This window comes from Pristiophorus japonicus, chromosome 7 (assembly GCF_044704955.1).
Source record: "Pristiophorus japonicus isolate sPriJap1 chromosome 7, sPriJap1.hap1, whole genome shotgun sequence".
NCBI classification, from domain to species: domain Eukaryota; kingdom Metazoa; phylum Chordata; class Chondrichthyes; family Pristiophoridae; genus Pristiophorus; species Pristiophorus japonicus.
The window spans coordinates 95,539,955-95,555,411 of record NC_091983.1 but is presented as its reverse complement, the minus strand read 5'-3'; the positions used below and the strand labels follow the sequence as shown (position 1 = coordinate 95,555,411).

Here is a 15,457-nt window from a genome sequence, read left to right as displayed (position 1 = left end):
TACTAGCTTTGGTACTTGGGTCAATGGAATTTCTGCTGAAACTGAAATTGCTCTAGCATTATTGACCAAAATTCCTTACCAGAAGTCACTATTTGGACTTTCCAGGGGTGCTTAGACATCAACTTGTGATAGGCTCTCCATGCCCATGCCATTCTTTCCAATCTGTACAGAAAAAATCACAAGACATTCGTCAATATCATATTGACCATAACCGAGGGGCATTTCTTTCTAAAATATACACCAACACAACAGCAGCTGCACACAAGCCTATATTCAACTCGTTCTCAATTTCGCCAACAAAATTCAAACAGGAGTCCACTTTTAAGGGAATTATATTTTTAATTAATGTGTCTTTAGTAAAGGAACCTCTTTAAAAGGTCTAGGTTGTGTGCCAGTGTCTGTTAATAGTACAGTTCTTAATAAAATAACATACTAATGTAAATAAGTCAGGTCAATATTGATACAGGTACACAGATTATGCATGAAGAATTAGATATGATTCAATTTTTTAAAAACTATGACATTTTGTTTCTAAGCGTTTGCACCATTTCCTACATGGCAAAACAGGTTTACTAGAGATGAGTTTAGCAATGTATAAGTTCTCTACATTAAAACAAAGAGCAAAATACTGCAGATGCTGGAAATCTGAAATAAAAACAAAGTACTTGAAACATTCAGCATCTGTGGAGAGGAAGGTTGGGTTAACAGTGGTCAGTTGACAGTGGGTGGTGGTCCTTTTTCATCTAACTGCAGTTTTGAAAAATACATAAATAGGATTATCTAAATTGGGAGTAATATGTACTTCCAACTTGTATGCCACTTCTATTTGCCACACTAAAACAAGGAATAAAAAAGTGCTTATTTTGTTGGTTCAGATGAAGAAGAAGAAGAGTCACTTTTATTCTAGCTGCCTTACCCATTAGCAGTCAAATAGTATTTTCACAATGAATGACAAAATAATGTTGGCACATCATGTGTTGTGTTTGGCAAACTTCTTTAAAACAGTCTATCAAACACTTCTGGCAGTTCAAAATTAAGAGTGTTGTCCATGACTGAGGCACAATTCCCTCGCCAGCGACAATATTAACATTGATAAGAGACGCCGGCTGGTGACCATGGGCCTCAAACTAGGGAGAGCAACTCCCAGAGGTCAAACATCTCAATTTCAACAGCTAGTGCTGCAAAACTATCTATCTTTAAAGTCTTGTATGTAATACTTTCTTGAAATATGACCATTGTACAAATTTTTTTTAAATTTTGATTCGTTTCTGGTAATTGGAAACAATCGAAAAACATTTCCCTAAAAGGGAAACAAACTACAATATAACATTCCTTTAATCTACCTCAATGGCTGTTTCTGATTAAGACATTACATTCTCTTAAATCAATGTTGGAATATCACTACAACTTCCACATCACGAAACCATGACTCAACAGATGTTCCTGTATGATATATTTATGTCATTCTATGTAAGACAGAAATCACAGATGGTTCCCACTTTATGGGAGAGCAAGGTGGTGGTGGTGGTGGTGTGAGGGTACTGATGTCGGCTCGACCTCCACAACATTTGTTGCCGAGATTAAAATCAAACACACAATAATAATGTGAAGGCACTGGTCAGTGTTGGTGGGGTTGGTTTCAGGACGGGTCAGGCTAGGACGGGGCGGCGCTGCTCACCAGACGAAAGAAGACGGGCAGCAAAAACTCTACCAACCTGCAACCCACGCCGCGTCACCAAGAGCTTCCTGTAACCAATGAGGTACAGAGCTCGCGTCACTGAGAGCGCCTCCTGTAACCAATGAGGTACAGAGCCTACGTCACAGAGAGAGCCTTCTGTAACCAATGAGGTACAGAGCCTACGTCACTGAGAGAGCCTTCTGTAACCAATGAGGTACAGAGCCTACGTCACTGAGAGAGCCTCCTGTAACCAATGAGGTACAGAGCCTACGTCACTGAGAGAGCCTCCTGTAACCAATGAGGTACAGAGCCTACGTCACTGAGAGAGCCTCCTGTAACCAATGAGGTACAGAGCCTACGTCACTGAGAGAGCCTCCTGTAACCAATGAGGTACAGAGGGCACGTCACTTCATCTGGCGCCATGTGACCACCAGCTGTCAGAGTGGCGCGTTGTTGTTTCCAGGATTTGTTCTCAATCATGAAAAAAATCTCCAGAATTATTTACAGCCAAGCCTCACCTATTTAAATCGGATTTTTTTTTTTATTCGTAAAGTGTTTATCTTCCACGCCAGCACCAGTCCTAATGCTACGTGTCCACTCTGTTCCACATGGCTCTGCTTCCACCATTAACTGGCAGTGCATTCCAGGGCCTCACTAGCCTGTGTAAACAAAAACGGTTCTCCTGCTCTCTGTCCTAAATCTTACATTTAATCTTGTGTTTATATTCTCCGCTCTGCTTCTATCTATTTTGTCACACCCCGTCATAATTTTAGACACCTCTATCAAATTACCTTTAATCTCTGTTGTAACAAAAACAGCCCCAATTTTGAAAGTCTTTCTCATATTTCAACTACCTTATACCAGACAGCATTCAAGTGAACCTTTGCTGTACCCTCGATGACCTCATTATCCTTTAGAAATAGATTCCCGCCCCTCCCAATTTTTGCTCCCGAACCTTACTAGTGTTGCCAACCTTCTACAATTGTCGTGGAGGCTCCAGAAATTAAAGATAAATCTCCAGGATAATGCTGCGAGCAACCAGGGAGAAAAATCACAGGGCATTACAAAAAAATTGTTATATTCACTTTCTTTGATTCATTTATTTGTTGTAAAAATACTGGAAATGGGCAACAAGGCTGTTTGATTGCGTGGGCCAGTTGGAGCGGAGGGATCAGGGAATGAAACCTCCAGGAATAAGTCCAACCAGGGTTGGTAACCCAATACCTTGCCCAGGTGGTGATTATGCAGCTGTGGGAGCCTTGAAGGGAGTAAAGGGTTATGGGGAGCGGGCAGGAACGTGGAGCTGAGTCCATGATCAGATCAGCCATGATCTTATTGAATGGCGGAGCAGGCTCGAGGGGCCAAATGGCCCACTCCTGTTCCTATTTCTTATGTTCTTATGAATGCGACTGCTAACAGGTTATGGAGGTCATTGCAACTAGTCCTCACCTGGTGTCCACCAATGTTCCGCAAAGCTGCGTGGCCATGTGGCTGTCTGGAGATCCCACGCAGGCCTCATACCAACTTCTCAATGGGAGATTTGCACATGCACAAAATTTTGAATGGGTCGTGAAGCCCGTTAATGGGACCGCACATACAAAAAAAGTTAGAGGAAACATTGGTGTCAACATTTGCCTGGATTTTTCTACCTGTGCAGCGTGTCTTGCACTGTAGAAAATGAATTGGTTCTGAAAAAAATAGAACTCGGTCACCAGGACCTGTTAAGTTAAATGCTGGTTGTTGAATTAAATCTGAGAGGAGATGGGCTCTGAACACAATTTTTCATTCCTTCTTAATATGTCTCTACTTATTTGTAGAATAACTCCACGAGGCCTAGTGCTGTGCTTGAACTGCTGTGACCTTAGTCTATTGTAACCCAGAGTGAGGCAGAAATGTGGTGACCAGCCTTTTATACAGCTCCTGCCTGGGCCTCCCACAGTTGCACCCTCTAGTTGTACCAGCACAGTATGTACAGAGTATACATATATGACAACATTCCCCCCCAAAGTCTTTAATGCGCGTTAGTTACAGGTTGAGGCGATCCGGAACTATGCGCTCCCTGGTTGATCGTCTGAGTGTCACTTCTGGCATGGGTGAGTTGGTCGGGCCACTGCTGTCTTGCAGCGCTGTTGGTCTGACTGGACTGTTGGAGATGGTGGGATCATCCTTGTGGTTGGCAGCTAGGTCTGTTGCTGATTGGATGTGTGCAGGTGGATCGCTGAAGGGAAGGTCCTCTCCCGGTAGTTCCTGGTTACCTGTAAATCGCAATTGGGTCTGGTCCAAATGCTTTCTGCATGTTTGTCCGTTAAGCAGTTTGACAAAAAACACTATTCCCCTCCTTGGCTAAAACAGTGCCAGCAACCCATTTGGGGCCATGACCATGATTCAGCACAAATACCGGGTCGCTTACAGTGATGTCGCGTGATACAGCCGCGCGATCATGGTACATGTTTTGCCGATAACGCCTGGTTTCCATCTGATCATTGAGGTCAGGGTGGACTAAGAAGACCCTGATTTTGAGTGCACATTTCATTAGTAACTCCACAGGGGGGCCCCGATAAGCGAGTGGGGTCGTGTCCTGTAATTGATCAGCAGCCGGGATAGGCGGGTTTGTAAAGGAGCCTTCCGTGATGTGTTTCAAGCTCTGCTTTATGGTTTGGACTGCCCGCTCCGCTTGGCCATTGGATTGCAAGGTGGCCAAGACTGGGAATTAAACATACAGGGGTATCTGACGATTCAGAAAGATAGGCAAGAAGGGAAAGGAGGTGGGGTAGCTCTGTTAATAAAAGATGATATCAGGGCAGTTGTGAGGGATGATATTGGCTCCAATGAACAAAATGTTGAATCATTGTGGGTGGAGATTAGAGATAGTAAGGGGAAAAAGTCACTGGTCGGTGTAGTTTATAGGCCCTCAAATAATAACTTCACGGTGGGGCGGGCAATAATCAAGGGAATAATGGAGGCATGTGAAAAAGGAACGGCAGTAGTCATGGGGGATTTTAACCTACATATCGATTGGTCAAATCAAATCGCATGGGGTAGCCTGGAGGAGGAATTCATAGAATGCATACGGGATTGTTTCTTAGAACAGTATGTAACAGAATCTACAAGGGAGCAAGCCATCTTAGATCTGGTCCTGTGTAATGAGACAGGAAAAATAAACGATCTCCTCGTAAAAGATCCTCTCGGAATGAGTGATCACAATATGGTTGAATTTGTAATACAGATTGAGGATGAGGAAGTTGTGTCAGAAACGAGCGTACTATGCTTAAACAAAGGGGACTACAGTGGGATGAGGGCAGAGTTGGCTAAAGTAGACTGGAAACAAGGACTAAATGGTGGCACAATTGAGGAACAGTGGAGGACTTTTAAGGAGCTCTTTCATAGTGCGCAACAAAAATATATTCCAGTAAAAAAGAAGGGCGGCAAGAGAAGGGATAACCAGCCGTGGATAACCAAGGAAATAAAGGAAAGTATCAAATCAAAGACCAATGCGTATAAGGTGGCCAAGGTTAGTGGGAAACTAGAGGATTGGGAAAATTTTAAGCAACAGCAAAGAATGACTAAAAAAGCAATAAAGAAAGGGAAGATAGATTACGAAGGTAAACTTGCGCAAAACATAAAAACAGATAGTAAAAGCTTTTACAGATATATAAAACGGAAAAGAGTGACTAAAGTAAATGTTGGTCCCTTAGAAGATGAAAAGGGGGATTTAATAATGGGAAATGTGGAAATGGCTGAGACCTTAAACAATTATTTTGCTTCCGTCTTCACAGTGGAAGACACAAAAACCATGCCAAAATTTGCAGGCCACAGGAATGTGGGAAGGGAGGACCTGGAGATAATCACTATCACTAGGGGGGTAGTGCTGGACAGGCTAATGGGACTGAAGGTAGACAAGTCCCCTGGTCCTGATGAAATGCATCCCAGAGTATTAAAAAAGATGGCGGAAGTTATAGCAGATGCATTCGTTATAATCTACCAAAATTCTCTGGACTCTGGGGAGGTACCAGCGGATTGGAAAGCAGCTAATGTAACGCCTCTGTTTAAAAAAGGGGGCAGGCAAAAGGCAGGTAACTGTAGGCCGGTTAGTTTAACATCTGTAGTGGGGAAAATGCTTGAAACTATCATTAAGGAAGAAATAGCGGGACATCTAGATAGGAATAGTGCAATCAAGCCACGCAGCATGGATTCATGAAAGGGAAATCATATTCAACTAATTTACTGGAATTCTTTGAGGATATAACGAGCATGGTGGATAGAGGTGCACCGATGGATGTGGTGTATTTAGATTTCCAAAAGGCATTCGATAAGGTGCCACGCAAAAGGTTACTGCAGAAGATAAAGGTACGCGGAGTCAGAGGAAATGTATTAGCATGGATCGAGAATTGGCTGGCTAACAGAAAGCAGAGAGTCGGGATTAATGGGTCCTTTTCGGGTTGGAAATCGGTGGTTAGTGGTGTGCCACAGGGATCGGTGCTGGGACCACAACTGTTTACAATATACATAGATGACCTGGAAGAGGGGACAGAGTGTAGTGTAACAAAATTTGCAGATGACACTAAGATTAGTGGGAAAGCGGGTTGTGTAGAGGACTCAGAGAGGCCGCAAGGAGATTTGGATAGGTTAAGCGAATGGGCTAAGGTTTGGCAGATGGAATACAATGTCGGAAAGTGTGAGGTCATCCACCTTGGGAAAAAATACAGTAAAAGGGAATATTATTTGAATGGGGAGAAATTACAACATGCTGTGGTGCAGAGGGACCTGGGGGTCCTTGTGCATGAAACTCTTTTGAGTTTACCTGAAAATAAACATAAACATTAAACCGTGCCACCCGCCTGGGTTACACAGCAGACATTTTCAAGGCCCCTTTTTTTTTTTTCCTTTTTTTTTTTGGTTTTTTTTTTGGGGCGCTAAAATAAAAAATTTTTCAGTGCCCCCTATAAAAGGGGAGGGGGACACTAAAAGCACCGGCAATTAAAACAAATTAAACTTTAAAACGTAAAATCAAATTAAAATTTGGTTGCCGGGCGTGATGATGCACTCCAGTCCCTCCGGTGCCCACCTCTCGCGGAAGGCCGCGAGCGTACCGGTGGACACCGCGTGCTCCATCTCCAAGGACACCCTGGACCGGATGTAAGAGTGGAAGAGAGGCAGGCAGTCAGGTTGAACGACCCCCTCGACCGCCCGCTGCCTGGACCGGCTGATGGCACCCTTGGCCGTGCCCAGGAGCAGTCCTACGAGGAGGCCTTCGGACCTACCCGCTCCCCTCCGCACAGGGTGCCCAAAGATCAGGAGAGTGGGACTGAAGTGCAGCCAGAATTTCAGGAGCAGCCCCTTCAAATAATGGAACAGGGGCTGCAACCTCGTGCACTCAATAAAAACATGGAACACGGACTCCTCCAGACCGCAGAAATTGCAGGCGGCCTGGGAGTCCGTGAACCGGCTTAAAAATTTATTGCACGGCACTGCTCCGTGCACCACCCTCCAGGCCAAGTCCCCGATGAATAGTGGGAGGACCCCTGCGTAGAGTGCCCTCCATCGGGGACCCCCGCCTCCTCCGGACGGCAAGATGGTACGCCATGGCGTGTCCGGACGGCCGGCGAGGATGGCAAAGTTGAGAGTGTGCAGGAGCAGCCCGTACAGGAAACCCCTCCGCGTGGAACTGAAAGGCATGGAGGGGATTTCCCCGAGGCGGCTCAAGTTGTGAGGCGCCGGCCCCCGAGGGAGGTTCCGGGGTTTGGCGCCGATGAGGAATTCCGTCCGGACGGGGGTCAGTTTGGACGGGATCTCCCCACGTGCCTGAGCCTCCTCGATGCACCTAACGGAGTCAGGGCCCAGAGCTGTTTTTAGCGACTCGATGGCATCGGCCGCGCGGCGGACGTTGGCAGAGTTTAGGCGCCACGCCAGCATGTCTGGCGCCATCCAGCCCGCTCCTCCGCCATCGAGCAGGTCCCTGACCCTGGTCACCTCACCAGCCACAGCCCTCTCTTCCGACCGCCACATAAAACCTCGGTCGTGGAGGTACGGATTCCCGAGCAGCGGCTCCTGCAGGACGGCCGCCACTCCAGCCGGCGGAGAGCTGCGCTTGGTGGAGACTTTGTTCCAGACCCTGGTGAGTTCCTTGTAAAAGACAGGCAGCTCCCGGAGGGCGGTCCTGGCACCCCCCAAGTTCACAAACAGGAGCTGCGTGTCGTAGTTGAGGTCGCGCTGCTGGCGGAAGAAATACCTCGGCAGAGCACACCACCTAGGAGGGGGCTCGACGTAAAGGTATCTCTGCAGGGTCTGAAGACGGAAAGTCGCGAGCTGGGCGCTGACGCACACCAACGACTGTTCGCCCTCCTCAAGCGGGAGACTCAAGACCGCAGCAGAGACCCAGTGCTTCCTGTTGTTCCAGAAGAAGTCCACCAGCTTCTTCTGTACCTTGGCGACAAACGCAGGGGGAGGGATCAAAGTGACCAGCCGGTACCACAACATTGCGGCCACCAGCTGGTTTATGACTAGCGCTCGACCCCTGTAGGACAGCACTCGGAGCAGTCCTGTCCAGCGCCCTAGGCGACCGGCGACCTTAGCCTCCAGCTCCTGCCAGTTCGCCGGCCAGGCTCCCTCGTCGGGGCTAAGGTAGACTCCCAGATAGAGGAGATGGGTCGTGCTCCAGGCAAAAGGCCTGAGCTCCTCCGGCAGGGAGTGCACCCGCCACTGACCCACCAGGAGTCCGGAACATTTCTCCCAGTTGATCCTGGCGGAGGACGCGGCCGAGTAAATCTCCTGGCACTCACGCATCCTCCGCAGGTCAGCGGGATCCTCTACCGCGAGGAGCACGTCATCGGCGTAAGCCGAGAGGACGACCTCCACGCCCGGCCCTTGCAGAGCCAGTCCCGTCAACCTCGTCCGCAAGAGGCGCAGGAAAGGCTCCACGCAAACGCCGTATAACTGGCCGGACATGGGGCATCCCTGGCGCACCCCTCTCCTAAAGCGAAGGGGCGCCATCAACATAGAAACATAGAAAATAGGTGCAAGAGCAGGCCATTCAGCCCTTCTAGCCTGCACCGCCATTCAATGAGTTCATGGCTGAACATGAAACTTCAGTACCCCTTTCCTGCTTTCTCGCCATACCCCTTGATCCCCCGAGTAGTAAGGACTTCATCTAACTCCCTTTTGAATATATTTAGTGAATTGGCCTCAACTACTTTCTGTGGTAGAGAATTCCACAGGTTCACCACTCTCTGGGTGAAGAAGTTTCTCCTCATCTCGGTCCTAAATGGCTTACCCCTTATCCTCAGACTGTGACCCCTGGTTCTGGACTTCCCCAACATTGGGAACATTCTTTCTGCATCTAACCTGTCTAAACCCGTCAGAATTTTAAACGTTTCTATGAGGTCCCCTCTCATTCTTCTGAACTCCAGTGAATACAAGCCCAGTTGATCCAGTCTTTCTTGATAGGTCAGTCCCGCCATCCCGGGAATCAGTCTGGTGAACCTTCGCTGCACTCCCTCAATAGCAAGAATGTCCTTCCTCAAGTTAGGAGACCAAAACTGTACACAATACTCCAGGTGTGGCCTCACCAAGGCCCTGTACAACTGTAGCAACACCTCCCTGCCCCTGTATTCAAATCCCCTCGCTATGAAGGCCAACATGCCATTTGCTTTCTTAACCGCCTGCTGTACCTGCATGCTAACCTTCAATGACTGATGTACCATGACACCCAGGTCTCGTTGCACCTTCCCTTTTCCTAATCTGTCACCATTCAGATAATAGTCTGTCTCTCTGTTTTTACCACCAAAGTGGATAACCTCACATTTATCCACATTATACTTCATCTGCCATGCATTTGCCCACTCACCTAACCTATCCAAGTCACTCTGCAGCCTAATAGCATCCTCCTCGCAGCTCACACTGCCACCCAACTTAGTATCATCCGCAAATTTGGAGATACTGCATTTAATCCCCTCGTCTAAATCATTAATGTACAATGTAAACAGCTGGGGCCCCAGTACAGAACCTTGCGGCACTCCACTAGTCACTGCCTGCCATTCTGAAAAGTACCCGTTTACTCCTACTCTTTGCTTCCTGTCTGACAACCAGTTCTCAATCCACGTCAGCACACTACCCCCAATCCCATGTGCTTTAACTTTGCACATTAATCTCTTGTGTGGGACCTTGTCGAAAGCCTTCTGAAAGTCCAAATATACCACATCAACTGGTTCTCCTTTGTCCACTTTACTGGAAACATCCTCAAAAAATTCCAGAAGATTTGTCAAGCATGATTTCCCTTTCACAAATCCATGCTGACTTGGACCTATCATGTCACCATTTTCCAGATGCACTGCTATGACATCCTTAATAATTGATTCCATCATTTTACCCACTACTGAGGTCAGGCTGACCGGTCTATAATTCCCTGTTTTCTCTCTCCCTCCTTTTTTAAAAAGTGGGGTTACATTGGCTACCCTCCACTCCATAGGAACTGATCCAGAGTCAATGGAATGTTGGAAAATGACTGTCAATGCATCCGCTATTTCCAAGGCCACCTCCTTAAGTACTCTAGGATGCAGTCCATCAGGCCCTGGGGATTTATCGGCCTTCAATCCCATCAATTTCCCCAACACAATTTCCCGACTAATAAAGATTTCCCTCAGTTCCCCCTCCTTACTAGACCCTCTGACCCCTTTTATATCCGGAAGGTTGTTTGTATCCTCCTTAGTGAATACCGAACCAAAGTACTTGTTCAATTGGTCTGCCATTTCTTTGTTCCCCGTTATGACTTCCCCTGATTCTGACTGCAGGGGACCTACGTTTGTCTTCACCAACCTTTTTCTCTTTACATACCTATAGAAACTTTTGCAATCCGCCTTAATGTTCCCTGCAAGCTTCTTCTCGTACTCCATTTTCCCTGCCCTAATCAAACCCTTTGTCCTCCTCTGCTGAATTCTAAATTTCTCCCAGTCCCCAGGTTCGCTGCTATTTCTGGCCAATTTGTATGCCACTTCCTTGGCTTTAATACTATCCCTGATTTCCCTAGATAGCCACGGTTGAGCCACCTTCCCTTTTTTATTTTTACGCCAGACAGGAATGTACAATTGTTGTAATTCATCCATGCGGTCTCTAAATGTCTGCCATTGCCCATCCACAGTCAACCCCCTAAGTATCATTCGCCAATCTGTCCTAGCCAATTCACGCCTCATACCTTCAAAGTTACCCTTCTTTAAGTTCTGGACCATGGTCTCTGAAATTACTGTTTCATTCTCCATCCTAATGCAGAATTCCACCATATTATGGTCACTCTTCCCCAAAGGCCCTCGCACAATGAGATTGCTAATTAATCCTCTCTCATTACATAACACCCAGTCTAAGATGGCCTCCCCCCTAGTTGGTTCCTCAACATATTGGTCTAGAAAACCATCCCTTATGCACTCCAGGAAATCCTCCTCCACCGTATTGCTTCCAGTTTGGCTAGCCCAATCTATGTGCATATTAAAGTCACCCATTATAACTGCTACACCTTTATTGCATGCACCCCTAATTTCCTGTTTGATGCCCTCCCCCACATCCCTATTACTGTTTGGAGGTCTGTACACAACTCCTACTAACGTTTTTTGCCCTTTGGTGTTCTGCAGCTCTACCCATATAGATTCCACATCATCCAAGCTACTGTCAAGGACCCGTTAACCTTAATCAGACACTCCGCGGCGGCGTACAAAAGTCGGATCCGGGCGACGAAATGCGTCCCGAACCCGAAAGCGCGCAGAGTTCCGAGCGGATAGTCGTGATCCACCCTGTCGAACGCCTTCTCTTGGTCGAGGGATAGGAAGGCGACCGACAGACCAGCCTCCTGGGAACAATGGATGAGGTCCCGGACCAGATGGATGTTATCGTGGATTGTCCGGCCCGGGACCGTGTAGGACTGGTCGGGGTGGATCATGTGGTCCAGCACGGCACCAAGGCGAGCAGACATCGCCCTGGCGAAGATTTTGTAGTCCGTGCTGAGGAGGGAGACCGGGCGCCAGTTCTTAAGGAGGCGGAGATCGCCCTTCTTAGGCAGCAGGACGATGACTGCCCTGCGCCAAGAGAGGGGCATCTCCCCGGTCGCCAGACTTTCCCCCAGGACCCGCGCGTAGTCGCTCCCCAGGACGTCCCAGAACGCCCTGTGGAACTCCATGGTCAGCCCGTCCAGCCCCGGGGATTTTCCCCTCGAGAGCCGGTCGAGGGCACCGGTCAGCTCCGCCAGGCTTAGCGGAGCTTCCAGATTTTCGGCGCCCTCCGGGCTGACCTTCGGCAGGTCCTCCCACAAAACTCTACGCGCTTCCTCGCTGGACGGATCTGGAGAGAACAGAGCCCCGTAATATTCACGGGCCCTGTTGTTGACGCCCTCCGGATCCGAGACGAGAGAGCCGTCGTCGGCCAGCAGCGTCAAGAGCTGCTTACGGACACTCTGCCTTTTTTCCAGCGAGTAGAAGAAGGGGGAGCCGCGGTCCAGATCCCGCAGGAACCAGATCCGCGACCTCACGAACGCGCCTCGGGACCCGACGAGCTGCAGGTCCTTCAGCGCGGCCTTCTTCGCTTCGTACACCGTCCGCAGGGCCGGGTCCTGGACGACTTGACCGAGACGGGATTCCAGGTCGAGCACCTCTTTTTCTAGGCGCCCGACTCTGGCCGCCCGTCTCTTGGTCGACCCCCTCGCGTACTCTTGACAGAAGACTCGGACGTGAGCCTTGCCCACGTCCCACCATAGCCTCAAGGAGGGGAAGCCCCCCTGCTTCCTTCTCCAGTCGGACCAGAATCGACGGAACGAGTCCTGGAACCGCACGTCCTCCAGCAGCCGGTTGTTAAAGTGCCAGTACGCGGACCCCGTCCTCGCGCGGAGCGAAGCGAGCTCCGCCCACACCAGGTGGTGGTCCGAACACGGCACCGGCCGCATGGAGGCCGCCGGGACGCAGGAAACGTACGCCCGAGACACGTAAAGGCGGTCGACTCTAGACCATCCAACTCCAGGCCTCACCCAAGTAAAGGCGCTGGAGTCGGGGTGGAGATTTCGCCAGACGTCCACCAAGTCGAAGGACCCGACCAGGTCCCTCAACTTCTCCATCGCCGTCATGCACTGCGGAGCACCGGAGCGGTCCCTCGCCTCGAGGGTGCAGTTAAAATCCCCCCCGAGGACAATGCAGTCGCCGACGTCGACGGAGCCAAGAAGAGCGGACACCTCTTCAAAGAAGCGCGTTTGCTGCGGGCCGGGCTGAGGGGCGTACACGTTCACGAGATGGAGCGGCACGTCCCCCAGGCAAACCGTTACGTGCAGCAAGCGGCCTGGCACGGGCTCCTCGACCCCCAAGATCTCCGGCTGAAAATGCGGGCCCAGCAAGATGGCCACCCCACTAGAAATGGCGGTGAGGTGGCTCATGCGGACCTCTCCTTGCCATTCCAGGAGCCACGTGGCTTCGTCTCCCGGAACGGTGTGGGTTTCTTGCAGGAAGCACACCGCATATTTCCCCTCCTGCAGGAGCGAAAAATTGTCAAATCTACGGCGTGCCCCTCTGCCGCCGTTGATGTTGAGGCTGGCTATGGTTATCTTCATGGCAAAAGCATAGTGCAACCTCTACCTTAACCTATTGTGGGGGAGGGAGCGGAGTCTTTTGTTGAACTCCACTCCCTCCGCAGCCCAGCGAGGAGTCCCTCGAGCTCGCGCAGCTCAAGGTGTTGCGCCTTTGTCAAGGGCCCGCCCGCGGCCAAGGTTTTAGCGGCGGCGCGGACGGACCCCTTGATCAGCTCTGGCTCGGACCATTTTTCCAGGGCTAGTCGGGCTTGGTTGCAGTGACCCCGGCTCTGGGCCAAAAAGTCCCGGAGTTCCTTTGCAGGAATGAGGATGGTCTCGGTGGCGGCCGCGAGCAGATCCACCGCCTCGCTGGCGGTGGTCTCTAGGTTTTCACCCGCGTCCCCCACTGAGTCCCCGTCCTCCTCCGGGAGGTGGCCGCCAGCAGCCGGCCCATCGACCGCACAAGGTACGGCAAATGACCCGGCCGCTCCAACCGGACAAAGAGCAGGCGGCGGAAGGAGAACACGTGGCGCAGGCTGCTCTCCCTGAGGCCGAGCGGTATGGGGTTGATCCCCGACCTTACCTCCCCCAGTTGGTGTAGGTGAGGGAGGAGGAGCTCAGCGGGAACAAAGGGCGGGACGTTTGAAACGATGACCCTCTGCGCGGTGGCCTCGAGAGGGTCCACCGGCAGGAACGTCCCGCCCACCGTGAGCCCCTTTTCGAGGGCCAGGGACACCGCCCGCTCCGACCCCAGGAAGAAAACAGCCTTCCCAGACATCTTGGAGGCCGCGACAATGGCCGAGGGGCCGACTACCCCAGCCATCGCCCGCACGCACTCCTCAATGCTCATTGTGGGGTGAGTGTAGCTCTTGACCCCGTGTTTTCTGGTAATTAATCTGAATGGTGGCAGGGCAGCGGGTGGCGCAGGAGGTGCCGTGGAAGCGGTTGCCACCTGCGCATACGTCTTCGCTGGCCCTGCCACCGGCGTGGATGGGGTCGCCATCACGGGGTCCCTTTAAGGGCTACACCCACCCCAAAGTCACAGGCCTTAATGGTCTTAATTGGCCTTTATCTAAAAGACTGAGCAGAGGAGCTCTTAACGAGGCACCTCTCCCCTAGTTGGCAATTGGGGAGGGGCCTTGCTCCCTCTGCTCAGTTGTCTCAATTGTTTTGTTGGTTTTTTTTTAATTTAGGAGAAAGGGGTCTCAGAGAGAGAGGGGAGAAACAGAGAATAACAGAGAAAGAGAGAGGGGGGTGGGAAGGGGGGGGGGAACTGCGAGGGGAGGTCTCACCTCGCAGCTGTGGGTGGGTGCAATCCCCAGATGGCAAAACAAAAACACAGTCTTTGGGTTGGTCTTCAGGTGAGGGGAGAAGATGTCTTCACCTGGGGCAGCTCGAGCCACCAGGCACACACTCCTAATGATGTTTAATAGGGTGATTAAGAAAAATCTTCAGCCTGGTAGCTCCAGCTATCCCAGGCTAGGCAATTGGGGAGGGGGGGGGTTCAGTTGTGTGTGGGGCCTAGTTGTAGCAAGGCCCCCACACACACTTCCACACACACACACCCCCCGCGATGTTCCGGCCCTCAGTGGTCTTCTTTCCTCCCCCCACCGATTCAACAAAGTCTTTTTGGGACTGCACCAATACACCCACCTGTAGAAATAGTAGAGTCTCCCTCCTTCCACACTGGATGTTGTTTTGGTCTTTCCCCCTCTCTCCAACTCCTTGTAGAATGGTGGTAAAGTGTTCAAAGTTTTCTGCTTTCTCCTCCTCTCCCTCTGGGTGAAAGTTGGTGGTGAAGCCCCTTCCTTCCTTCTCTTCCTGGGCTGGTCTCAGGGCTCACTCCAGGCCTTCCAGGCAGGAGCTAAGGTTGATAGCTGCTCTCCTCACTGCAGCTCAGCTCCGACTGTGTAGGACACGCCTCCACTGCTCCACAATTGGTCCTTGTGCATGAAACTCTTTTAGAGTCTACCTATAAAACATAAAACATTAAACCGTGCCACCCGACTTGGATGACACACCAGACATTTACAAGGCCCTTTTTTTCCTTTTTTTTTTGTGTTTTTCTTTTTTTTTGGGGTTGTTTTTGGGCACTAAAATCACCTTTTTCCCCAGTGCCCCCTATAAAAGGGAAGGGGACACTAAAAACACCGGCAATTAAAACAAATTAAACTTTAAAATATAAAATCAAATTAAAATATGGTTGCCGGGCGTGATGATGCACTCCAGTCCCTCCGGTGCCCACCTCT

The 15,457-nt window shown here is 50.2% G+C and overlaps 1 protein-coding gene across 4 annotated transcripts in view; it reads right to left on the bottom strand.

Moving 5' to 3' along the window:
• mpv17 (mitochondrial inner membrane protein MPV17) overlaps positions 1 to 1,750 on the bottom strand; it is a 115,531-nt gene extending 113,781 nt beyond the window's left edge. The window contains exons 1-2 of one of the 4 annotated variants that reach the window (XM_070885145.1): positions 1,716 to 1,750; positions 80 to 162 (exon numbers count right to left, since the gene is read on the bottom strand). In XM_070885145.1, the coding sequence (XP_070741246.1) occupies positions 80 to 152 (73 nt within the window). In that variant the 5' untranslated portion in view covers positions 153 to 162; positions 1,716 to 1,750. Of the gene's footprint in view, positions 1 to 79; positions 163 to 1,343; positions 1,386 to 1,678 lie in introns of those variants that run through there. The other 3 variants (XM_070885143.1, XM_070885147.1, XM_070885144.1) reach the window with 3 other exon arrangements.
• Positions 1,751 to 15,457: the final 13,707 nt, after the last annotated feature.